At 49.6% G+C, this 26,330-nt stretch overlaps 2 protein-coding genes across 2 annotated transcripts in view; both read right to left on the minus strand.

Annotated features, from left to right (window-relative positions):
* si:dkey-110c1.10 (unconventional myosin-Vb) overlaps window positions 1-16,099 on the minus strand; it is a 28,813-nt gene extending 12,714 nt beyond the window's left edge. The window contains 20 exon segments of the mRNA XM_064330290.1: window positions 596-1,019; window positions 1,517-1,673; window positions 1,950-2,273; window positions 2,746-2,832; window positions 3,035-3,132; window positions 3,246-3,377; window positions 3,799-3,882; window positions 4,006-4,137; window positions 5,211-5,351; window positions 5,924-6,005; window positions 6,705-6,973; window positions 7,549-7,661; window positions 8,084-8,191; window positions 9,333-9,414; window positions 9,826-9,969; window positions 10,416-10,572; window positions 11,133-11,277; window positions 12,930-13,098; window positions 13,667-13,777; window positions 15,470-16,099. Of these exon segments, the coding sequence (XP_064186360.1) occupies window positions 596-1,019; window positions 1,517-1,673; window positions 1,950-2,273; window positions 2,746-2,832; window positions 3,035-3,132; window positions 3,246-3,377; window positions 3,799-3,882; window positions 4,006-4,137; window positions 5,211-5,351; window positions 5,924-6,005; window positions 6,705-6,973; window positions 7,549-7,661; window positions 8,084-8,191; window positions 9,333-9,414; window positions 9,826-9,969; window positions 10,416-10,572; window positions 11,133-11,277; window positions 12,930-13,098; window positions 13,667-13,777; window positions 15,470-15,493 (2,983 nt within the window). The 5' untranslated portion in view covers window positions 15,494-16,099.
* Window positions 16,100-17,257: 1,158 nt separating this feature from the next.
* On the minus strand, window positions 17,258-26,114 carry LOC135252333 (RNA-binding protein MEX3B-like). Its single transcript, XM_064330302.1, has 3 exons — window positions 25,871-26,114; window positions 24,767-25,602; window positions 17,258-22,910 (listed from the first exon to the last, which is right to left on the minus strand). Exons 2-3 carry the CDS (start codon window positions 25,224-25,226, stop codon window positions 21,592-21,594), a joined length of 1,779 nt encoding a protein of 592 aa, XP_064186372.1. The 5' UTR covers window positions 25,227-25,602; window positions 25,871-26,114; the 3' UTR covers window positions 17,258-21,591.
* Between the last annotated feature and the right edge of the window lie 216 nt (window positions 26,115-26,330).

The following is a 26,330-nucleotide window of genomic DNA, read 5'->3' on the forward strand; positions in this document are numbered from 1 at the left end:
TACACAGTGTGATACCAGCACAGCAGCATACACACAACCCTAACCCTGAACACACGGGTACACAGTGTGATACGGCACAGCAAGCATACACACAACCCTAACCCTGAACACACGGGTACACAGTGTGATACCGGCACAGCAAGCATACACACAACCCTAACCCTGAACACACGGGTACACAGTGTGATACCGGCACAGCAAGCATACACACAACCCTAACCCTGAACACACGGGTACACAGTGTGATACCGGCACAGCAAGCTACACACACACCTAACACCTGACACACGGTACACAGTGTGATACCGGCACAGCAGCATACCACACTACACACACACGGACACACACACCTCCTCTCTCACACACAGACACACTCTCTCGCACACAATACACACACACACAACACACACGCACACACACTCTCTCTCTCTAACACACACACACAAAGTCTCTCTCTCACACACACACACACTCGCTCTCTCTCTCTTCTCACACACACACACACCCTCTCTCTCTCTCACACACACACTCCTCTCTCTCTCTCCACTCTCTCTCCACACACACACACTCCCTCTCTCTCTCTCTCTCACACCACTCCTCTCTCTCATCTCTCTCTCTACACACACACACACACTCGCTCTATCTCTCTCTCACACACACACTCCCTCTCTCTCTCTCTCTCTCTCACACACACACTCTCTCTCTCTCTCTCTCTCTCACACACACACACACTCTCTCTCTCTCTCTCTCTCACACACACGCGCGCAGGCCCAGCTCACCTGCTGGTCGGCCCGCAGCTGCAGCTGGATCAGCTTCACCTCCATGCCCCGGTTGAGCTGGCGGTACCTCTCCACCGAGCGCGCCTCCACCCGCAGCTTCTGCAGCTGCCTGCGGGCGGCCCGCCGCCGGGCACAGCACTGCGCCAGCAGCACCGCCGCCCGCAGCCGCCCGTAGGCCCGACGCGCCAGCCAGCCCCGCACGCCGGCCTGCAGGACCACCGCCGCGCGCTCCGACAGCAGCTGCACCGAGAGGGGGGCAGGGGGGAGAGTAGGGAGTTGAGAGAGAGAGGGAGAGGGGGGGGAGAGGAGGGGGAGGGAGAGAGGAGGGAGAGGGGGAGAGAGGAGGGGGGAGGGAGGGAGAGGGAGGGGAGGAGGAGGGGAGAGAGGGAAAGGGAGGGAGGAGGGAGAGAGAGGGAGAGGAGAGGGGGGAGAGAGGAGGGAGAGGAGGGAGAGAGGAGAGAGGAAGAGAGGAGAGAGAAGAGAGGAGAGAGAGAGAGAGAAAGAGAGGGGGGAGGGAGAGAGAAGGAAGAGAGGGAGGAAAGAGAGGGAGGAGGGGGGGAGGGAGAGAGAGAAAGAGGATTATCCGGAAACCTATTGTAGATATCATAATATGTGAGTAAATAAATGAGTCAGACTCACAGAGACCATTTCCATTAAATTGAGCGGTGGTGGGAATGTTTGGGGCAGGTTAACATGGACCCCCCCTCCCCCCCCCCTCCCTCCGCACCCCCCCTCACCTGTCTGTAGGTGCGGCGTGCCAGGGCACCGCGCGTGAAGGCCTGGATGGTGATGGCGGCTTGGCGGATCAGCAGGTACACCTGCCTCACGGCCAGCATGCGGTAGGTCTTCTGCAGCACCACCGCCGCCCGCGTACAGCGTAAGGTGTGCGCCACCCTGCGACACGCAGCCGTAGCAACAGGTCATCACCACGACAACGGGGTACCAGATTTTACGTGTGGAATCCTACTGTAGCTGAGAAGGCTGGGCCTATATATTTAGAGCAATGTAAAAAGTACACCCAGATATACACACACACGCATACTACACACACACCCCACACCTACACACACACACAGCCCCCCACAAACACACATCTCCACACACACACCCACACCCACACCCCTCACACACACACACACACACACACACACACACACACACACAGCTCACCTGCGGGCCAGGCCTCCGCGGGTGTACCGCTGCAGGACGAGGGCGGCCCGGCGGACCCGTCGGTACCGGCAGCGGGCCAGCCAGCCCCGGACCCGGCTCTGCAGGACCACGCCCGCCCGCCTCAGCCTCTCCCCCCTCAGCTTCTCCAGCACGGCCACCTGCCCCGCCCGGAAGAACACCTGGGTCCTCCCCAGGCAGTACTGCTCCGGGTCGGGGATGAGTGCGGCCAGCGCCCTCTGGCAGCCCGCCTCCAGCGGCTCCCCCGGGTCACATGACCCGCGCAGCAAGACCCGGTACCGGCTGAAGAAGTCCGCGTACGCCCATCTGGAACCCACGGCAAAGCCGGCTGGGTGAGAACTGAGCCCAGTACCGCTGGCAAATGCACAGCAAAGTATGCTGGGAAAATCCTGCTTGGTTATTACTGCATGTGTAATGAATCCTGTGTGTTTACATGAGGTCAGAGGGTAGGGAAGTTAATACATGAGAGTGAGGGATTGTGGTCATTGTAGTCATTTCCGTAGGAAATTCTGAAAGGTGCAAACTGGCAGCGCTCTGCAGGTATGGGGAGTGCCTAGCTTGTCTGTAACTTGGTGGATGGCACACCTGTCATCCCAACAAATTAAATATAATATTCATTAAATAGAAATTATAGAGCATCATTTACCACAATTAGAGGGAATGGAGAGTAAAAGCAGGAGAAGGGGAAGGAAGAGAGGTGGAGAGAGGACGACTTCTCTCTGTTCTAAAGAGTGGCCAGGATGGAAAAAAGTGCAGAAAGTAAAAATTGTGTGTTCACCTGGACGGGTATCCTGCAGCACTGATTCGGATGGTCTCTAAGACTCCACAGGCCCGCAGCTGCTGGACCGCCCTTTTAGGGTCAAACCTGCAGCACACACACGCACACACACACACGCACACATATATCATAAACACACACACATACGCATAACTACACATTCACACATACTCAAACAAATGCACCCGAGCATGTGGGTACACACACGCGCACAGACACACACGCACAAACACATGCACACACACACACACACACACACACACACACACACACTGCGGAACAGACTCACAGGAAAGGCTGTTTGAGGTCATTGGGTTTGATGCAGCGCACATAGTGGGGAGTGGTGGAGTTCAGAGTGTCCATCAGGAGCTGCAGGGACTGGCGGAACTGTGGATGCGCGAATGAACACACAGAAGAAACGCGTGAGAAACAGACTACAGATAGAGCTCAGTTCCTCAGCCATGTAGTTGCGACAAGTGACCACCGGAGGGAGCCTTCACCTGGAAGCCGACGGTCAGCTTGTGCTCCCGGTGAGCCCTCTTTCCTGAGCGCAGGCTTCCGTTCGGTAAACCGGACTGGGAGAGGGCGCCCCCTGCTGGTTCCTGTTGAAACAGCTCAGCCACCAGTTCAGACTGAGGGAGACAGCGGGAGACTGCAGGTTACCTCTGATTGGTTAGGTTGTCTGTCTTGGTAAACCTAGCTCTACCAACATACCCTGTTCATAATCTTTATGGGTTAATTGCACCGTGCTTAACTAGAGTTTAAACCACAGATTTAGACCTCTAAACAACAGAGCTGGATTACAACTGAAACAGCTATCCAAATCTGTGCAATGAGTTGTTGCAGCTGTAGTGCAGTTCTTTGGTTTAAACCAGAGGATTAAATTCTGCCAAAGCACGCAGCAATTTTACACCCTGTGTATCCAAAAAACGTGAAAAGAAAAATAAATTAAATCACAACACACCCTAGCCTCAGGCTGAGAGGGAGGCTACATAAAATGGCCTTTCTAGCACTGGAACTGTGTGAAGACATTGGGGAGGGTATGAAAGGTACCTGGCTCGCTCGCAAGATGTTGATTGGCTCCTCAAACACCGTGTCCCGATTCTTGTCCAGAAAGCCGTCACACTCGTACTGAACCTGAGCGGGACACGAACACGGACAGGGGTGAAGATTCGGGAACGCAGGAAACCCGCACCGCGTGCGGTGTGCCGTTCTCAGGGGACGGGGCAGGGGCGGGGGGGCGGGGGAGGGCGGGCTAACCATGTCAGCGAAGTGGCGGATGATGAACGCCATGTTGGACATGCGCGGCTTGCCGAAGTGCGGACTGGGGTTCTGGTTCTGGTGCTGGTCGTACAGCTTCCGGGCCCAGCTTTCATCCGAGCCTTTCGGCATCTGTTGAGAAGGGGGGGGGTCAGCAGGGGTCAGGGGGGGTCAGCAGGGGTCAGCAGGGGGCAGGGTCAAGGGCCCAGGTTATCAGGCAACAGCACATTTAATTAATTGACATGCAAGTCTCTGGGGCATCTCCCTCTGGGGGGGCATTCCCCTGACATTCTATTTGACCCTTGACCCTTGACATTGCAGGTCACAGTAAATTATTAAAAGGTGCATAATACTGGGACAGCCAAAGGAGATAAATGTTTAAATATGTGTGTGTGTGAGTGTGTGTGTGAGTGTCCCTGTATATGTGTGTGAGTGTGTGTGTGTCTATGTGTATGTGTGTGTGCCTTTGTGCGTGTGTATGCGTGTCAGTGTGTGTGCGCATGTGCCTTTGTGTGTAAGTGTGTGTGTGTGTGTGCATGTATGAGTATGTGTGTGTGTGTGAGAATTTGTGTGTGTGTGTGTGTGTGTGTGTGTGTGCATGTATGAGTATGTGTGTGTGTGTGTGTGTGTGAGAATGTGTGTGTGTGTGTGTGTGTGTGTGGAGAGTGTGTGTGTGTGTGTGTGTGTGAATGTTGTGTGTGCGCACGCGCGCATGTGTGTGTTGTGTGTGTGGGAATGTTGTGTGTGTGCGTGTGTGTGTGTGAGAATGTGTGTGTGTGTGTGTGTGTGTATGTGTGTGTGTGTGTGTGTGTGCATGTATGAGAATGTGTGTGTGTGTGTGTGTGAGAATGTGTGTGTGTGTGTGTGTGTGTGTGAGAATGTGTGTGTGTGTGTGTTGTATGAGTAGTGTGTGAGAATGTGTGTGTGTGTGTGTGTGCATGTGAGTGTGTGTGTGTGAGAATGTGTGTGTGTGTGTGTGTGTGTGTGAGAATGTGTGTGTGTGTGTGTGTGTGTGTGTGTGTGTGTGTGTGGTGTGTGTAGTGAGATGTGTGTGTGTGTGTGTGTGTGCATGTATGAGTATGTGTGTGTGTGTGTGTGTGTTTGCATGGATGAGTGTGTGTGTGTGTGAGAATGTGTGTGTGTGTGTGTGTGTGTGTGTGTGTGTGTGAGAGAGAGCATGCGGCTCAGGGGATGCTGGTCTTCACCCTGCACTCCTCGTCCAGCAGGTCCAGCAGCCCCAGGGGCCCCTCGATCAGGGCGATGCAGGGCTGATTATCACTGAACTCAATCCGGCTCCAGGGCAGACCCTCCCTCACGTACTCCTCCTGCTCCAGCTGGAACACATGCTGGGGGGGGGGGGGTAGAGATAGAGTTTACAGAGAGAGGTAGAGAGAGGGAAAAGAGAGAGAATGATACAGGGAGACAGGGAAAAAGAGAGAGAGAGAGAGAAGCGATGGGAGGTGTGAGAATTAGAACAATACATGAGAAAAAGCAGAAAGAGGCATATCTGATATATCCTCATGTCGATACAGTAGATGGAAGTGAAACTCAAATATGGCCCTCAGGTCAGCAGTACTGCTAGTTTTCATTCCAGCCATCTAATACCTCTCTCCTCCTCCTCTCGTCCCACCCTCCCTCCCCCTTATCTCTCCCTCCATCTCTCTCCTCACCGCCCTCTCTCCCCTGCCCTCCATCTATCCCCCCTCCCCCCATCTCCTCCTTGATTTATACCTGACCTATCAGGTGAGTGTAATCGCTGGCCAATCGGTGACATCACTGGACTGTGGGGCTGTCAGGCAGAAGAGAAATCCTGCAGTACTGCTGACCTTGAGGGCCAGATCTGAGTGACCTGGGTGTACCGCACACAGCCCAGAGAATCCGGCCTGCACACGCTGACAAACAGCCCCACCGGACTCACCAAGTTAAACTGCTGCTGCAGCTTCTCGTTGGCGTAGTTTATACAGAACTGCTCAAAGCTGTTCCTGTCGAACGTCTCGAACCTGAAAGAGGAAGTTAAGGAACAACAATGGGGTGACGTCAGCTCTCTGTGAAATACCAGCACCTTCTGTTAAACACCTACCACTTACCTATGCCTAAAACCATTCCCCGTAGGCACTATTAAATAAAGAGATGTCTCAGATACTTTCTACTTTTTTCAGTAAAGTGCATGTGTTTTCCATGAGTTCAGACTCCAGACTCTAATTTCACAGTGCAGATTTGTGACCCAGTGGTTTAAAAAAAAGGCCATATTACACTGAATAATAGCACATCACTTACTTTAAAATGGCCTCTGGTAGCTCTTCAAGCGCAATGTTAGTTTTATAGTGATTTAAATTGTCAGCACTGCAGCTGCATAACAGCCACTGTCACACATTATGCTTGTGTGAAATTAACAATAATAAGTTTCAAAATAAAAGCCACAGAAATCATTCAGAATAATGCACTCTGTCTTGGCCGTTGCGTTAAAAATTAAATAAAGTCACATGACCAGGGGCACCGCCAGGGATTTCGGGGCCCCATGAAAAGATCTCACATTGGGCCCCAACACCCCAGGTATCCCCATTCCTGCACAATTACAGCACCATTTTTTTTTTGAAGGCCCCTGTCAATCAGGGACCTCAAAATCATCCTTAAGTCCTCCCCGCCACATGGTGGCACTGTCCACTACTGCATGAATCTCAGCTGATCGGCCCCCTGACCCGTAGATGTCGAGGACGCCGATGACGGACCGCGGCCGCTCCCTCTGCGCTCGGAGCGCGGTGTTGAGGCGCCGCACGATCCAGCCGAACAGCTGGCCGTACACGCTCTTGGCCAGGGCGTCCCGCGCCTCCCCCGCCTGCCGCCCGGACACGGGCTTGACCAGGAGCTCCGCCCCCACCGCCAGCCGCCGGTGGCACAGCCAGTGCGCCATCTGGGCGCGCTCCACGCCCAGCAGCTTGGAGAACACCGCCAGGGACCGGTCCTCTGCCTGCAGCCACACACAGGGCCATGTCAGGAACAGATTCCACAGCAGGGAGAAAGACAGGTAGAGGGGACCACAGGCATCACATATGGGTAATTATTTTAAATAGTTAACCCCTTAAACCCCTTAAACCCCCCTAACCACTTATCATATGCTCTATACATTTATGTTAGTATATTTTTAAGCAAGAGTAACACACACCTTGATTGCACAGGTGCTGACTGGCGGAACATAGACTAAAAGAAAAGAAGCTGCCACACTCTCACTCTCTTCTGACACCCCTGACCCAGAGGAAAGCCCCTTGTTGTCGAAACGTTGGTTCATTTTACATAATAAAAATATTTTGTGCATCGAAGATTGAGATCGAACATGAAAACTTGCGAAAATTTCCAGCAATGCTTTGCGAGTGTTTTCAAATCTGACCAGGATTCTAAAGAGTATTTCATATGCTGATGGGCACAGACTGGTCTGAGGAACGCTAAAGGCTCGCAGGAACAGAGGCTACAGGGCCTTTATCGAGCCGCCACTCCTCGGGGACCACGGGAGAGATTTAACGGCTCGTTTGACGCTCGCTCCCGTACGTCGACGTAGCTTCGGTCGCCCCCTCTCCCGCTGGCCTGGATGCTGACGTTCCCCAGGTGCAGCACGGCCGCCAGGATTCGGAACAGCTCCATCTGCTGGTCAGACCCCACGCCTGCAGGGGGAGAGAAGGCACAGGCCAGCACCCTTCAGATAAACGCAGCACTGGATGTGCTTTGCTGTAGCGCTGGATGTGCTTTGCTGTAGCGCTGGATGTGCTTTGCTGTAGCGCTGGATGTGCTTTGCTGTAGCGCTGGATGTGCTTTGCTGTAGTGCTGGATGTGCTTGGCCATAGCGCGTGTACCCTTCCTTTTTTTTTGGGGGGGGGGCTTTTTTCAGCTTTATTAGACAGGATAGTGTAGAGAGACAGGAAGAACTAGGAGGAGAGAGAGGGAGAGGCGTGTGACAAAGGTCGCGCGGTCTGACTCGAACCGCCGACGTCGCGGCTCGCAACGAGCACGAGGAAAGCGCTCTACGGGCTGCGCCACTGGAGCCTCCCCATGCGCGCGTACCCTTTCCCCCCGCGGCCCCTCTTACCCAGCACGGTGAGCGCGCTGCGCGTGCGCTCCAGGTCGGCCGTGTCGTCCGTGCCCGGCATGCTGGCCTCCCCGCCCTGGCTGGTGTAGCGGAACCGCTCCGCCGCGTCTATGGCAACGCGGTAATATCCGCCAGCAAGAACGAGAGAGGGAAAAAAAAAACTCGGCTGTTTCTGAGATAAAGCGGCTGCAGACGTTGTTTACTTCAGATCGGATCAGGGGTTTCATCAGCAGTCAGACCGTACGTAGGGATACTGACCACCCTGCGTGCGTCAATCAATCTGCATGCGTAATGATTACTGACCACCCTGCATGCGTCAATCAATCTGCATGCATAATGATTACTGACCACCCTGTATGCGTAAATCAACCTGAATGCATAATGATTACTGACCACCCTGCATGCGTCAATCAATCTGAATGTGTAATGATTACTGACCACCCTGCATGCGTCAATCAATCTGCATGCATAATGATTACTGACCACCCTGCATGCGTCAATCAACCTGAATGCATAATGATTACTGACCACCCTGCATGCGTCAATCAATCTGAATGCGTAATGATTACTGACCACCCTGCATGCGTCAATCAATCTGCATGCATAATGATTATTGACCACCCTGCATGTGTTAGTTTGCACACGCATGATTACTGACCACCCTGCACGTGTTAGTTTGCACACACATAATGATTACTGACCACCCTGCATGTGTTAGTCTGCACATAATTACTGACCACGATGCATGTATGTGTGCACACATGATCACTGACCACCCTGCACGTGTTAGTCTGCACACACATAATGATTACTGACCACCCTGCATGTGTTAGTCAGTCTGCACACAGGATTACTGACCACGCTCTGTGTGTTAGTCTGCACACATAATGTAGTCTGCACATACACACGATTACTGACCACCCTGCAAGTGTTAGTCTGCACACACACAGGATTACTGACCACGCTCTGTGTGTTAGTCTGCACACACACGATTACTGACCACGCTCTGTGTGTTAGTCTGCACACACACAGGATTACTGACCATGCTCTGTGTGTTAGTCTGCACACACACGATTACTGACCACGCTGTGTGTGTTAGTGTGCACACACAGGATTACTGACCACGCTCTGTGTGTTAGCCTGCACACACACAGGATTACTGCCCACTCTGTCTGAGTCACACAGTCTCCAGCAGTTCTGGGACTGCCGGTCTGCTCAGTGCAGGGTCAGCCGAGGATCTCAGTCTCACCCAGCTTGAGGGCTCTCATCTCCGGCAGCTCCCGCCCGGCACACAGCTGATAGAAGATGTGATAATTCCTCTCCTCTGGGGCCTGGAACGTGGACGGGCATTATCGGCCAAAATTCAATCACTCAGCTCGCAGCACGGGGAACTTATAAGATCAGCACTTTCTTCCCGTCCGTTAATGGAGATACCCAGCCCTGTTCCTGGAGATCTACCCATCCTGTCAGCTTGAATTTTAACCCTAACCTGCCACATCTCATTCCACTGAGTATCAGCTCAAGGAGACCTCTAGCTGTTGAATGAGGTGTGCTTCTTTAGGGTTGGAGTGCAAACCCTACAGGAACACAGAGTTGGGCAGCCCTAATTTACATATATCAGGATCATATTTTGGATAAATGCACTGCATCACCGTGGTGCGTAAGAGCTTGAATTAGCCACCGAGATCTGGCCACACTACTGGTCAGTTAAAGCATTTGGGATATTATTTGCAATCGGGCACCTGGAAGACGACACGGGATTTCTCCAGAAGGTAGGTCCTCATGTTTGCCCCGATGATGTCACCGTGACGACCGAAGCCTATCTCAATGTACTTCCCGAAACGGCTGCTGTTGTCATTCCGGGTTGTCTTGGCATTCCCGATGGCCTGAAGCAAACATTGCATCACACATCAACTGACACTCAGTGTGTTATTCAACACTCATTTTCTTTACAGTTCTACAAAGACATTGGACATTCATATTAAAGAAATTAACAAAACTGAACAATCCTCTCATTTATAATTCAAAAACCTCAAAGAGACAAATCGGCATGTACAGCAATGGGCAGCATTGAAAGTACAAGTAATAAAAATATTATACTTTCATACATTTATTTCATGTGTAACATGGGTTACTCAGTTCTTTTTTGTGAGATTTATAAATCTGAAATCAGATTCATAAAGAATCCTACACATACCGCCATTTTGACTGTAGTTTATAGATGCGTTTTTCGGATTGGTATTTTGTTATTGTCGCCCCCCACCCCAATTGACCACCCTCTGTTTAAGGGGGCTTGTGCCTATGCCCCTCCCCCTTTCTCGGCGCAGCGTACCTCCATGATGGGATTGGACGCCAGCACTCTCTCCTCCACGCTGGTCTGCTGGGACGCGCCCCCCACCGCCGCGAAGTAGCGCATGGTGAACTTGGCCGAGACGGTCTTGCCCGACCCGGACTCCCCGCTGATGATGATGGACTGGTTCTTCTGCTCCCTGAACGCAGAGACCGAGGGGACAGGGTTTCAAACATCGGGTGAGGTACATTACTCTCCTTCACGAGGGCCGAGGCCGCTCGACTCAAAGTTAACACCGTTTGGGAATCACCCGTACAACTTGAGCGTTGAAGCTCTTGATAAGACAAGTCAAAAGGGAGAGCTCTCAAAAGTTCGAATTCTGGTTCTGCGCTTCCTCAGTACCTGGGTGCAATAAACCCCAGTTTGCAGCCTGTCCATTTTATATGCAATACTTTACAGTTACCCAGTTATACCTGGGTGAAATACGAATTAGAAATATTATTTTTATGCTGGTTAGAATTTTTAGAACACTCTGAGATTTTGTCAAGAAACGTACAATTAATATTGTAGAAAAAAAGTTTCTAAATATTTGCAAAAATTTCATTAAAACGTTTCCAGTAATCTGAAGTAATATTATTGATGTCTGAAGGGTTTTAGTGCTTCAGATCATTATTTGCCCCAGATCTGTGGCACACAGCAACCTTCGATCCTCCAGAAGCGAAGACCGAGATGTGGGGAACGGCGCGGATGACCTCTGACCTGATCATGGTTCGGTAGGCCTCCTCCGCCACGGAGAAGATGTGGGGCTCCAGGTCGGCCGAGTCCTGCCCGCTGTAGGCGTCGATCACCTCCTCCCCGTAGATGGGCAGCGGCTCGTACGGGTTGATGGCCACCAGCAGAATCCCTGCGATGCCCAAACAGGCAGGCTTAGTGCAGTCCAGCAGGATCACTCTCAAAACAGGGTGGCAGTGTAGTATAATGGGTAAGGAACTGGGCTTGTAACCGAAAGGTCGTAGGTTCGATTCCCGGGTAAGGACACCACCGTTGTACCCTTGAGCAAGGTACTTAACCTGCATTGCTTCAGTATATATCCAGTTTGTGTAAATGGATGCGATGTAAAAGTTTTGCAAACCGCTCTGGATAAGAGTGTCTGCTAAATGCCTGTAAAGCAGACATGTTAAAAACAACACAGAATGTGCCTTTTTTTATTTTTTATTTTTAAAAACACGACTCCATGTCTAGTTAAGGGCAACAACATTCTGTGTTACTTTCAACGCAAGTCTATTAAAAAAAAGTCTCCATTTGTAACACATAAATTGTGTACGTGTAACAGAAAAGTAGTAACTTTGACACAAAATGTGATGAAAGTAACACTAAAGTAGTAACGCAAAAAGTGTGCTGGTATCAGCACTTCCTTTCTGAGAGTGATGGAAAGTGAGGCTCCAGTGGATCTGTCCGAATTCTCCGTTGAAGAGAGTAAGTGAGGAAGGAGCGACGGCACAGGAGAGCTTATGCAAGCTTTTCGCTGTTGCTTTCTAAGCCACCGTAACCCTCCTTAAAACTAATTTTCAGGAACGATGCACATGCCACGAAGCACAAGGGCTTTTAAGGGCGCAGGATTTAGCAAAACCAGTCGGGATCACATCGAAACAAGGGAAACGACCATCGGTCAACAGAAACACGAGGTCCACAAAAAAGCCGAGCGACGTTTCTGAGGCACAAAACTCCATCTTACAGGTCAGCACGTTTCGCCCGGGTTTCTCACAGCCGAGGCGAACGCTGTTTCATCAGCTCAGCACAAACGGCTCCAGGCTGGCTGCTCAAACAGACCTGCAGAGGCTCTGCCCTGTGGTTAATGTTTGCTCAGATTCTCCAGGAGGACCATGGTCAATAACACGGGTCCCTATTTAGTCGCACCAGCAAATGTTTCATTATTATTCTAATATGAATCAGGCAGAGCCACCGCATTAGATGCAACTGATTAAAAATTTATCAGCTAGCTGCTAACAGACGATGCCTTTTTCACTTGGCACGCTTGTCCAAAACAGGTTCTGAGAAATGATCAAACGCTCAAACATTTTCTACCATCACCATTTCTTTCTTTCTTTTTTACCCTTTAAGGTGTGAGATTACACATATGCGATTAGAATGTTCTTATTAACTGAACATTCTAATGCTGATGTCACAATCACTGCTGGTAACTGAAAGTATTGGAAGCGCTAGAACATTGACTTGAAATATTGAGTAAACATTCCAAAAAACCTACTCTTCAAAGGGATAACATATTTACTCAGCTACTCTTACCTCTTATCAACTCTCTACTCAGATACTCTTAGTGTTATGAGTGATTAACACTCATAATATTTTTATGCACTGTCCAGTTTTCTTCAACTGGAAATTTAATCGGAAACAGTCACAGTACTGCACTAGGGACTTCAACCTGATCCCAGGCCCCGAACCACGACACAACACTGGTGCCCAGCCCCCCCACACCCCACCCACCCACCCACCCACCCACAGCGGCCCCAGTTCCCAAAGTCCCGCCCCCACCCTTACCACAGTAGGTGTAGATGCTGCTGTAGTCAAGGAAACGCACGCGCAGGTTGTGCAGGACCGCGGGCTCGTGCAGGAAGCTGAGCGCCGTCAGGTCATTCTCCCCCTCCAAAATATCAGGGTTCCCTAGCGGCGGGAGGCCAGAAGGGGGCGACACTGGGTACTGCACCTCCTAGAAGCAAAAACACCAGAAGCCAGGAAAATGTACAAGAGCCAATTCACACTCAGCAACAAAAGAAGGCTAAGGATTGATTGAGGATTTTAAATCCATAAAAGTGTTAGACAACTAGCAAACTACTAAATCGAGTTTTGTCAGCAAGTTGACATCATTTTTTGAGTTGTTAATGTATGGGATAGCAAGTGAGTTGCTTTCATAGAGGCATGGGCCCTTGGAGTGCTGGAGAGGGTGTGGAGAATTGTGATCACAGTGAGCACAGTGGTGTTCATAGCAACAGTGAAAATGGGGGTGCAGTGGTGAAAGTGGGGGTGCAGCAGTGAATGTGGGGTGCAGTGGTGAAGTGGGGTGCAGGGTGAAGTGGGGGTGCAGGGGTGTTAGTGGGGTGCAGTGGTGAAAGTGGGGGTGCAGGGGTGTTAGTGGGGTGCAGTGGTGAAAGTGGGGGTGCAGGGGTGTTAGTGGGGTGCAGTGGCGAAAGTGGGGGTTCAGGGGTGTTAGTGGGGTGACTGTGGCAGCAGCAGGGTAGGTCACAGCGGTGTTGGCGTATCCGGTCCGCGTCCCTCACCCTGCCATCACCGAACCGAAGCAGCAGGTGTCCGTCACCCGGCCTGAGGTCCTGCAGGAGGCAGGCCGACGCCCACACGGCCTCCGGGTCGGACACCCACACGCTCGCACCCTGGCGCACACACACAAACACACACACAAACACAAACACACAAACACACAAACAAACACACACACACACACACACAAACACACAAACACTTCTGTCAAACTGTCCCGCACAAACACAGGGTCACAGCAGAGAGCGGTCACTTCATTCTCTCTCTCTCTCTCTCTCTCTTTCTCTCTCTCGCTCTGACTCTCTTTTGCATGCACACACGGTCACACACAAACACCGTGTCACGTACTAACACAGGGTCAGAGCAAAGACCAATCACTCAAACACACAAACATACAGACACACACATGAAAACCTTTTCAGGGTTCACAGGCATATCAGGAACCCCAGCACGCACACACAGGCAGATACACAAATGTATACCCAACACACACACACACACACACACACACACACACACGTGAATACACATGCAATGTAAGCTGCTCCTCTACTGCCAGAATGGATCATTTAAAAAGAATTCTCTTTATCTTATTCGGAACTTTTCTGTACAGCACAGTCACTAGTGATATTGAAAATGGAGGACTCTTCAGAGTTCTCAGCTCTGCGCACAAATACACTTCATTGCCATGCGTTTGCGCACAGCGCGCCGTCCAGCTGCGTCTCGTTTCTGACACAACACCGCGGCACACGCCACGCTGCTCTCCACCGCCGGCGAGCCGGGGAGCCGAAGTGTCTCCTCACCGTCTCCCCCTCTCCACCGGCCGGGCGACGCCCAGAGCGCCGGCAGGCCCCGCCCCGACCCACGGCCTTCTGCCTCAGCACAAATCTGCCCGTCTCCCCCGTTAAACATTAACGTCAGTCATGCCTCTCCCTCCCTCACCTCCCCCCCCCTCCACCCGAGGGCTCGGATTACTCATTATCTCCATCAGGACAGGCTCTCTCTCTCTCTCTCTCGTTCGTCTTGATGGAGCGCTTCCTCCTGCCATTAAAACCCGTCTTTCTCATCCTTAACCCCCCCCTCCCAAAACCACATCAAACACTGACCCCGCCCCCCCCTTCCACCGCTATCGTTGGGAGGAAGAGCAACATGTGATTAATCACAAGACAGGAAGCGCAACACAAAAGAAATGCACTCAGGACCTGTGGGCTAGCTGCTAGTCTTTCGTCTCATCTTCTGCATTTATAGACAAGCCTTTAAAACAATCACACTAGGATGGAGCGTGTGCAAAATTAATAATACCAAAAAAAAAATACAAAAACAAGATTCTGAGGCACATTAAATAATAAGAAAGCAGGAAAATGGTATTATCCTTTTATCAGAATATTTTTGGGAACATTAATTTTGTTTCCTATCTTTCTTTGCCTTCTCCCAGTGCTGTTTTATAATTTTCAGAATTGTTCATAATGACTGATAAACAGCACAAAAGAAGCATCAGAGTGGGTGGCACGGTGGCGCAGTGGTTGGCACCGTTGCCTCACAAGGAGAAGGTTCCGGGTTCACCCCGTATTTGACCGGGTTTCCTCCGGGTGCTCCGGGTTCCTCCCACAGTCCAAAGACACTGTAGCCCAGGGACTACAGATGAAAATTAGCCTCCCGGGCTAACTCTGGCACATTTACAGAAATGTTACTAATGTGCATTGTCCCTCTCAAATGAAGTTTCTCAACCCAATTGGGAACAGAAGCATAGGTAACAGAATAAGGGTACTGGACCAATCAAAAAACGCTCCATCCACACACCCTACCTTAGTATACAGTTCCACAGTCATGGTCTTCAGGTTGGGGGTGGGTATCCGTGTGTACCCGTCCTGCAGAAAAGAGGGGGGGAACAGGACTCCGGGGTTGGGGTGAAATGCGAATGGCGATGCCCTCTTCGAAACGGTTTCTCGCCCCTTCCCTTCTCCCGGCGTTCCGCAGAAGTGCAATTCCCTCCGTGCACTTTGCACCACTGGGGAGAAGGAGGGAGACAGAGTCGCCTCCGACTGGCAAGTTAACGGTTAACCCTTTGAAGAGAAGGCTTTTTGGAATGTCTTTTTTTTTTTTCAAATTCTAAGTGTTCCAGAACTCCATTGCTTTCATTTACCAGCAGTGATTGTTACATCATCGTCGGAGTGTTCAGTTGACACTCTAATCACACATTTGCAGTCTTAAACCTTAAAGGGTTAAACCTGCACGAGGAGAGAGTCAGAGGGCAACCGTTTTTACGAGAAGCTCTTCCCTCTCATAACGCATTTTCAGCGCAGCAAAGGCTGCGTCTGCTCATTAAGGGATACAGGGCTGTGTGACTGTTAGAAGAGCAAGGCCTCAAAGCCAACGAAAGGCCAGCAAAATAAACGCGCTCCTCGTATCAAGGGTGAAGAGTACATCCGTGTAAACGAGCAAACTCAAGTCTTGCGCTCTGCGGGAATGCGATGCGCGTGCGGACGTGCTAGGCGCATGTGCTGACGCAGCACTGTTTCAGAGTAGTCGCATTTTATAGGGTGGTCAGGGGCGCTAATGCACACTGCACGGCACTCTGTTATGTCCATTAGGTAACACACCTGCGTGACGCTTCGCGGAAAGCCAACATGATGCTCAGAACCCACAATTTCCCGCCTCTGAAAGAGACGAACTGCGAGGAAGAGGTGGACGCACACACAGGCAATCAGAACAAAGGGAAACCTTGTGGATGTACACTTAATACATACTATGACTTCGGGCATGAATAAAATATTACTAGGTTATGGGCCGTTTTAATGGATACTCTTTGAAGTCGCAAATAAGGGTGATCTCTGCTAACAGGCTTCTGTAAGAATAATTAGACAATAGATCACGTACATTTTCCATCCTTCCGTGTGAAAACTACTGCTTTTGCACTAGGTTGAATGAATGTTAAGTACAATTTGAACTAATTTACATTGCATATACATATTCATGTTTTTAGGGTACATATGTATAGTTCGCACCTCTTTCTTACTATTCTTTAGTAATATTTTTGAGCTGTGAACCTCTATAATTTAATGACCCAGTATTGTTCGCGTGTCTGTACAATGTGGCCCAGTCTATGTGCCAACAGGAGAGATGCTAAAGTTGGATGTAAAGCTGAATATTGGAAAAAGCAGAAATCAAATAAATTATTCTCGCCTCCTGTACATCAACCGGGGAATCGTGCCTTGTTTTGTATTGTTCCGGAGGGCGAGTTGCCATAACTGCTCCGCATTAGCTAACGCACACGAATTAAAATCGCTTACTTTAAAACGTAATCTCTTCCTGATGCTACGCGCCTGCTTGACCCAATTCACCGCCGGCTAGAAAACCTCCCAGGTCTCGCATTATTGGAACATTTTGTCTTTCCCAGGAACTCAGAGCCGGAGAATGTAGTCTTCTACAAAATGTTCCGGCTGGCGCGGAACGCGCTCGTACGAATAGCGTGCGAAATGATCAATGAAGCCGGCCAACAATAAACTGGGTAATTCCAATCTTTCTGCATCTCAGACGGCATGCATTAACCATGCAATAACACAATAAATAAATAAATACGAGCACACAATGGGTTATTGTTTTTCATAAAAAACAAAACAAAAACAAAAACATTTTATTAAAGAATCATAAAAAATAAAACTCTTAATACAATTTCTGATAACCGTCAAGTCAGTTCAAATATATAAGCACTATATATAAGCACCCCACCTAAAGGTTAAAAGGTCCGTGAACTTTAAAATAAAATATATTTCAATTTTAAAATTTCTTCAATAGCTGTCTTATTTTCTATTATAAATTGTCTAGATGTACACAGAATTAGGCAAAAATCCTTAAAGTAAAATGGTCACAGTTTGGGACGTTTTGGTCATAAAGTAAGTACGTTATAAAGAAATGCAAAAATAAGTGACTGAACCAATGTCCGATAACTTCAGGACACGCGGACCGTGAACTCGCAAACAATGATAAAAATGCATTTGTCCTAATTAGTCCTCCACATCCACACACAAATTCCAATGATTGTAATAGTTGTATTTACAGTCAGTTCTGCAGGCTTATTATTGAAAAACACTTTTGGTTAAAAAAATAATAAAATCATTAAATCTGTGTACAAAATACTTAAAGCAATAGGACAGAGGGTGATTCTGGGAAAGGAATTAAGAATGGACTATGTTTCTTTCCCACCCCTCTGTGCATCCCAAAATGATTTTCATTCATAAACCCTGTTTTTTCCCCATCTTTAGGGTATGTTGTGCATTAGATACTTGTACCTTTAAACCGTTCTTTCCTCAACACGCGTTTGCAAAATGGATGCCCACCATCACCTACCCTCTGTCCTTATCCACATTCTCAACTCGTTAAGCATTTCTCAGATCTCTCCATCCCCCCCACCCCAATTAAGAAAGGAACATTCGATGACACCCATATGCTTCAAGTATCAGGCAGTCAACATTATCATTTCATGTTTAAAAGCGACCACAAACAAATAAACAAACAAACAAACAAACAAACAAAAAGGACATTCCAGACTGGGGCACTGCGCTGCAGATGAAATCGAACAGCTGGAACAGAGATGTCAGTCATGCGTGTAGGTTTTTGGAAGACCCTCCAGAAGCTACGGGAGAAGAGTGACGGAGACATTCGTACGTAACCCCGCGACCGGCCTTTTCTCCTTTTCAAAAGCGGACGTCCAAAGTCGCAAAATTCTGCAGGTCCTTCGGTCGAGAGCTCCGACAGGGTTTCGACAACCGAAATAAAAATAAAAAAATGCACCGCAGTACCGACTAGACTGGTGTCGAAACGGAGATCTGAATTACATAAGTGGTTATCAGAGTCCGACCAAAATCTGCGCACAGGGAAACCAGGTATTATTGTTCATCAGCCAAACAAACCTTCACTTGAGAACAAACAGTCCCCAGGCACAAGTAAACTAGGACATGGTTGAAAAAATGTGTTTTTTTTTTAAAAAAAACTCCCAAGATATACTTTATACATACTAGTGAAAGCAGTATTCATATACACCTGGACTGTTCTCGTGCACCTGTAACAAAATTTTGCATGGGCACAACCAGAAATATAACTAGCGCACTACACAGACACATACAATACACATCCATGTGATCTATTTTAAGTAGCCCCTAGAGAGAGGGGTGGCTGTTTAGCAAATAAATAAATGTAAAACAAATGTAACCCATTTAAAACAAAAGACAATCAAGTGTCACTGGTCAAGGATGAGGCCTAACGTTCGAATTCTGAGGCGAGCACTTGTGGGGTGGGGGGGGGGTCCTTGCTCATCGCCTTACCACGTAGGGAAACGGACGAGCGTTGTGCTTGCGAAACCGCGATGAACGCAGGTGACGTGACGGATCTCAATTACATCCCGGCCACCGCGTGGCCAGCGCTCTGAGAACGCGGCCCACGGAAAGGACCGGAACATTCCCGCGACTCTTCAAAAACAAGACCAGGTTCAAATACCTAGCGTACGGCTGGACCGAACCGGGCCGACGTCACAGACGTCGCGCGCCGTAACTTCATCGCTCACTCAGTCAGTCAGTCAGTCAGTCAGGTCACAGACATTCGCGTTTGTAGGGCTGGCCCCCCGCTGTTGCGGTCCAGCCAAAAAAAAGCAAACAACACTTTTGAGTTGTTGTTGGAAGCCCCGTTGTTTGTGGACTTAGCTGCCGTAACGGTCTTGTTCCTCACGACTCCTCGTTATTACTAAGGATACACAAACCCAGGCCGCGTGGATCGCCGCTGGGAATGTGGAAGCCCTTTGTGTCCTTTCCATGTTGTCGTTTATGGCTTATCTCCCAGATACTGAGAGCGGGGTTTTGTAACGTCTGAGAGGGCTACATCCAGCAATAAAATCACCATCAGGGCACTTGCAAATATTCACTCAATTATAAAAAAAAACTTTAAAAAATAAAATAAAAAACTAAAATGAGGCTTTTTCAAGAATGAACAGAAGAAAAAAATAAAAATACATATCTTCATAGTGTTTCGAGTAATCCCAGAAGAATCTAAACAGTACACTGGGAGATTCTGTTTATGTAATGGATTGGGAAGGGGGGGGGGGGGAGAGAGAGACTAAAAATGGGGTCCCAAGAGAGTGCCCCTGAGAGACGTGAAAATCACCCAAACTGTACTGTACAGACATTAAGCATCCTCACACATAAGACCTCGTGTGAGGCACGAGGGAGGTTAAACTACAACCTGCCCAACCCCCCCCTGCGAAAAATAACATGCACAAGAGGAAAGATTTAAATGTGACTAACGGCGTGCTTTCTTTTTTGCAATTCTGATTAATGGGGGGGTGGGGGGGGGATGGTATTTTCATGATTGCCAGATGTTCTATGTGTGTGTGTGTGTGTGTGCGTGTGTTTAATGTGATGTGACAATCATCTACTGAAATAAATGCACAGTAATGCAAAGAAGAAAGCACCAAGAGTCTCTCGAGCACTTATCAATGTCCATCTTTCTGTGACAGAACACATCGCAGCCACAAAGGAACTATTGTTAACAGCCGTTTAAAAATAACCACAGAAAAAAAACTCCGTAACAGCTAGCTGGCTAGCTACAGTCTCACAGGGTTCACAGGCTTTCCACACGGGCTTTCCAAAACCGTCTGCTTCGCTTTGAAACCCAAAAAGATACGAGTCCGTGTCAAAATCAGGAACGAAAAGGAACGAGGAGTTGTTCACAACAATCAATAATCAAGTATAAAAAAAGCCTTAATAGACAAAGCGCAACTTTTCTTGAATTTGATCAAGCAAATTTCAGCACAGTAACAAAGATCTGGAGTCGTACGCTCTCAGACCCACAAGGAAAGGAAAGAGAGAAAGAGAGAAGTGAAGTAGGAAGGAAGATGGGGGACAAAGAAAGCCATTTGAGGTCTGGCAACAGAACCACACTTCTTATGTTGGCTCAATTAAACTTTGATATCCATCCCTCCCCCCCAACTCTGGCCATTGTTCTTAAGCAACGATAAATAATTCTAGATTCTCTCCCCTTAAAAAACATTCAAACGCAAAATATACTGCCAGCGTTTTGGTCTTTTAAACGTACTCTACTCAGAATGGCAGCTACACGCGTGTACAACCTGATGGGACGGCTGTGGTGATGCTTTTATATCTCACTGAAACATGGACGCTCTGGCCTTCAAAGAAGCTGGGATAGCGTAAAATTCACCCGTGTTCATTGACTTACGCGTCCATTTCTAGTGAGTCCCCTTTACATCACAGCAACTCTCCACACAATAGTGCCATTGAGCATGTGAAAATGCAAACCATCTGTACAGGAATATAAATTCAGTTTTTAAAAAAATACTTAACAAAAAACATCTGATGCCTCTAATACCATTCAAGAATTATAGATGATCTTTTTTTTAAAAATGCATTAGAAAGTGCATCAGAACTTGCAAACATCCCAAGGCAACAGAATTCCTGTGCAAAATGTAAACAGAAAATCTGCGTTTGAGGGAAAAAAAAAAAAAAATCACATATGATACAAATAACCGAACCAAGCCAACTGTGCATTAGCTGAGGCTAACTTGGGTTGAGAAATAAGAACATAGTGTTTAAGATTCTTAGTTTCTTCACAGAATAAACTTGGTGGCTTGCAACAATCGCATTTGTCACTTCCATTGTCATTGCCCTTATCAGTATTATTACTATTACTGTTATTATTATTATTATCATTATTATTATTACTATTATTATAAACATCAGTACTAGTGTCATGGCTGATATGGTTGCTATTGTCGTTTGGATGAAGGCAGTTTGTCGGTGTCTGAGAAGACTAGAGCTGTAGTTTAATTATGCAGATCCAGGTGTCTTTATGTTCTGAAGGAAGTGTACTCCCCGGCCCCGCCCCTTTTAACCCACTCTTCCTCGCCCCCCCCCCCCCGTCGTTAGGAGAAGATGCGGATGCACTGGGTGGCGGGGGTGTGGCACACCGGGCACTCTGGCTCGGCCGACTGGCAGATCTGCCCGGCGCAGTCCATGCAGAAGAGGTTGTGCCCGCAGGGCACCAGGGCCGCCATCACCTCGCTCTCGAAGCAGACGTAGCAGTCCCGGGCGCCTGGGCCGTACCCGCCCGCCAGGCCGGCGGCGGCCTTGAAGCGGGCCAGCATGGCCGCGCCGCCGCCCCCGCCCTCCGACTCGGTGGGTGAGCCCCCGGGGAGGGAGGAGGCGGAGCAGGAGGAGGAGTAGCCGGTGGTGCTGCTGCTGCTGGAGCCCCGGGAGAAGGAGGCGCCGCCCGCCTGCAGCCAGGAGAGGGCGCTGAGCGGGTCGCTCTGGGCGCGGCGGGCCAGCGGGTGCTCCAGGCCGGCGGGGTCGGACGACGATGGCGGCGGCGGCGGCGGCGGCAGGGTGGGGGAGACGCGCGGCGTGACCGCCCCGCTGTTGCGCCGCTGCTGCTGCTGCTGCCGCGCGTTAGCGAACGGCGCCCAGATGTTAGCGCCGCCGCCGCCGCCCCCGCCGCCGCCGCCGAGCTCGAACCCCAGCTCCTCCGCAGACGGGGCGGGGAGGTCGCCCCCGAAGACGAAGCCGCCCCCGACGCTGCCGGTGCTGAAGGGGCTGTCGGGGCTGCAGCTCTCCGAGGGGGCGGAGCCCAGGGCCAGGCCGGCGCTGTGGAAGGAGGCGGACCGAGCCTTCCTGCCGGGGTGCGGCGGGGGCGGGGCCGAGTGGCCGGCCCGGGACCAGAGCCCGCCCCCCTCCAGGCTGACGTCGGTGCCGTTGCTGTGGAAGTCGTTGTCGCCCTGCAGGTCGACGAAGGCGCCGGTGCGCAGCGTGATGTGCGTCTCGATCTCCTCCCGCGCGCGGTCCACGTTCTCCGGCATGCCCGTCACCTCGAACACCGGGTCCTTCTCGCGGCTCGGCGTCACGATGTAGGTGTGCGTCTGCTGCTGGATGCGCTTCACCGTGGCGCCCTTGGGCCCCACCACCAGGCCCACCACGCGGTACGGCACGCGCACCTGGATGGTCACCTGGCCCGGCAGGTGCGGGGGCCCCGGGAGGCCCCCCCCGACCGCCCCGGCCCCCGCCGCGCCCCCGGCCTTGCAGCGGGACGCGCGGATCATGGAGAAGTGCTCGGCCGCCGACAGGATCTCGTGCTTGGCCATCTCCACGTCCTCGCGGCGCCCCGTCACGATGAACACCGGCTCCTCCCCGCGCACCGGCGTCTTGATGTACGTGTTGGTCTTGGCGCGCAGGGCCTTGATCTTACACCCTGGAGAGAACGTGGAGCACTTATGAGGATGGGTCAGATTACACGTGATCTCGTTTTCAGTCCATCATTTAAAATGACTACTGGTTATTGTATCAAAAACAAAGAAAGTCTGTCATGAATATCATGAAACTGCAGCTTCAGCCAGTTCAGTTAGACACACATGCAGTTTGACCTTTTAGGTCTTTTGTCGCCTAAAGGTGATTTGTTGTTTATACATATTTTATCTGTAATAAATCCAAACCTACCGCCTATCACTTCGGACGAGGGTAACTAGCTAAAGTTACATAACCAAAAGGTGTAGATGCTGATCAAGGCCAAATGTAAAACAACGAGAAAAGCCAACTGTTGTTTAACACAGTAAATGTATCGCTATTTCAGACCAGTTAAAAGTAGCATTCCGTATTACAGGTTTATTGAGTCAAGAAAAACAAAGTTCGGCGGGCAAATTCTCACATCACCGAATTAGGGTAGCTTTTTAGCCGGGATAATTTTGCACTGTCCCTTTAAGAGTGCGCTTGTGAAACAACCAATTGGAAACGGCCTCCGTGATGTCATTCTAAGGGACAGAAAGCATGGTACTTTCAAACAAAGGGAACCAGGCGATAAAACCACATTGCAGTATGGATGGGCCAATTCCGATTCAAATTAGTTTTAATGTTCATATTGGATCATTTGAAAAAGTACTGCATCGCAGATTTACTGGTTCCACGATCCAACCATGTATTCCCGATTGAGGGAATCTTACAACGCCCATACTGTACAAACGCCCCTCACTGACGTTTCTATACTGCAATAGACGTACCGTAGTGCATTACTGGTGTAATTAAACTGCGTACTGATAATATGAATTTTATTGAACCAAGTGAACTATACTTTCACTTTTGGCTGCAATAACGCAAACCAAAACATTATCTAGGTAGCTATGAGTTGGTTTCCTTTGTTCGTGGTAGCATGCAGACATGCCCAGACTACCACAATCTGTCGCTTTGTCTGTCTATACTCCTCCCCCCTCCTTCACAACCATGTTCGCTAACCATCCTTACTGTAACCTAATTTAAAACAGATGTGGCTAGATAAATAAGTTATTGTCTAGATGATGATATAGCGGACCGATGCAATGCGTCTATGGAGTAATCTAGCCCGAGAAACACGCCCTACAAAACAGTAAATACTGAACTAGGCCGCCGTGAAAAAGCGTTGAAACTTTTCAGCGCTGCAACAGTCGCACCCTGCTGCAGTAACGGCACTTGGAGGCTAGCATGCAAACAAAGACGGGCATTCTCCTTTTTTCACATTACTCTCCAAATGAGTTCAAAACTGGGGACAATGCGTTTGCTCTGTTAGGTGGCTATATTACCAGTAAAATACAAATTTGTTGTGGATAGTTAAATGTGGACAATGTTAAAAGCAAACCACATGTGCACGGGCAGCTAAAGTTTAGCCTAGTATCCCTGCGGTTACAAGCAGCAAGATGGTCAGTGCAGTTGGCGGCATTAGATGAGATGCTAGCTAACTGCTACAGTATTCATTAACACCGGGTTTTCATACTTACATGTGTAAACTATACATACCGCAGTGAAGTTAGGAATCAGTCAGACAACCATTTAACGTTGCAACTGGACTCCTGTATTTTACACAAACGATTCTGGCACGACAGCTTAAATTCTGCGTGGCAGAAGAGCAACTTTGACAGGACAGCTGGGAGCTAACGTTGGTGATAACTGGTAACTGGGGCCCATTGCATTGGATAAGTTTACCCAGGCGCAATATGTTCAGTCACAAAATGCACAAAGCATATAACAGTTATTTTATATGTCTAGCAAAACGGATGGCTCGCCAGCCAAGATTCATCTTACCTTGCCGCCCCACGATTTCAGCAACATGCTCAGAACTAGGAACTGGAACACATTCCGTCATGTTAACGCTCCTCTTTCGGCCACAGAGGACGGAGCTTGGCTCCCCGAGCACGGCGTGAGCGTGCGGGCCGGTAATGTGGAATCCACCCGAGCCGTAGTACTCCGGGGGTGGGGAGCAGGAAGACGGGGATCCCACCGAGCCTCCGGGGTGTTCAAGCATCTGTAAGCCGACGAAGCCCCCTACACCGTTGCACGTATCGGAGTTAGAGTCCGGCGTGTCATGGGAATCGACTAGCCCTCCCTCGCCACCACAGTCTGCCTTTTCAACAGCCACGAGAGATAATTGATCGAGGGTGAAGCAGAGCGCCTCCTGATGTTCTTCGTCTCTGGAGTCCGTCTCCATTTCCCCGGGCAGACCGACTCCAGCGTGCAGGCTCTTCACCACCATCTCATTCTCCATAAGATATGCCTGCGTGGATCTGGGAGCTAGACAGAGTCCCCGAGTTTGATCATGCAATTTTGGGTGAAACAGTGACCGTCTTACTCCAGCACAATACACTAAATTCTGAAGTAACAAAGCACGTTTAAACGCAGGGGTTGGGACTCTAAAACAGTGCACAGTAGTATTTTTTGTTCTTTCTACGACGCCTATTTTCTTCCAGGTGACCAGCTTGACAGTCCTGTTGTGCGCTCTATTTTAACATTCTGCGCTCATTTCGTACGTGTTGGTTTCAAGTATTGCCTCTAGCGCTAGCTGTCACAATTGTTGAGTTTCGGTCTTGTCAACTTGTGACTCAGGTCGAGTCTTGTTCCTTGTCCTCGTGAAAACAGGGATGCTGTTAAAGTAACGAAAACAATGGAATCTGGTTTCAATTTATTGGCATATTAAATGGTGTTTACAAACAATAAGCGAGCCATCTAGCAAGCTGTCATGTTATGTAGCCTTTGTCTAAAGAAATAACGTAACAAGCGCGCAAACCAGAGTTTAGCTAACCTTACATAGCTAGAAGTGGCTGTTCAGGCATTTCTGTGATATAATAGAACAATGCATTTTTGCGGTTAGACGTTAACACTAGCTACGTTGGCAACGCAACGTTTACTCACTTTTCCTCCTTACCACTTCCCTTGTGTCTCGGTTTTCTTAAAATCAGGACTGCAGTACGTGTAACGCTAAGTAGCAAACTAGCTAGCGGTCAGCTAATTTGGGGGCGTTGGAAAAATCATGGGCTGGACGGGATAACCGTTAAACACCTAGTACGATTTTCAGCCTCTTCAAATACTATTTTGCCAACTATCTTATAACAAGGAACCCACTCTTACATCTCACTATAAATATAATCAAGTTAGCTACTTGCCTGTTTTCTAACCTATCTTCTCTCCGCCGTCTTTGTTTCGGCAGGCGCATGCCGCTCTGCCCGTCTCCCCGCACACAGCACTGACGTCAGCCGCGACACAACAATAGGTTCAAAGGCCATGCGACTCCAGCTCTCCTTGTAGGAAGCGCCCGACCAAGGTTGGAACTGGGGTTATGTGTTGTCGATCACCTTTAGATGTAACTATTTAT

This window comes from Anguilla rostrata, chromosome 4, assembly GCF_018555375.3.
Source record: "Anguilla rostrata isolate EN2019 chromosome 4, ASM1855537v3, whole genome shotgun sequence".
Lineage (NCBI taxonomy): Eukaryota > Metazoa > Chordata > Actinopteri > Anguilliformes > Anguillidae > Anguilla > Anguilla rostrata.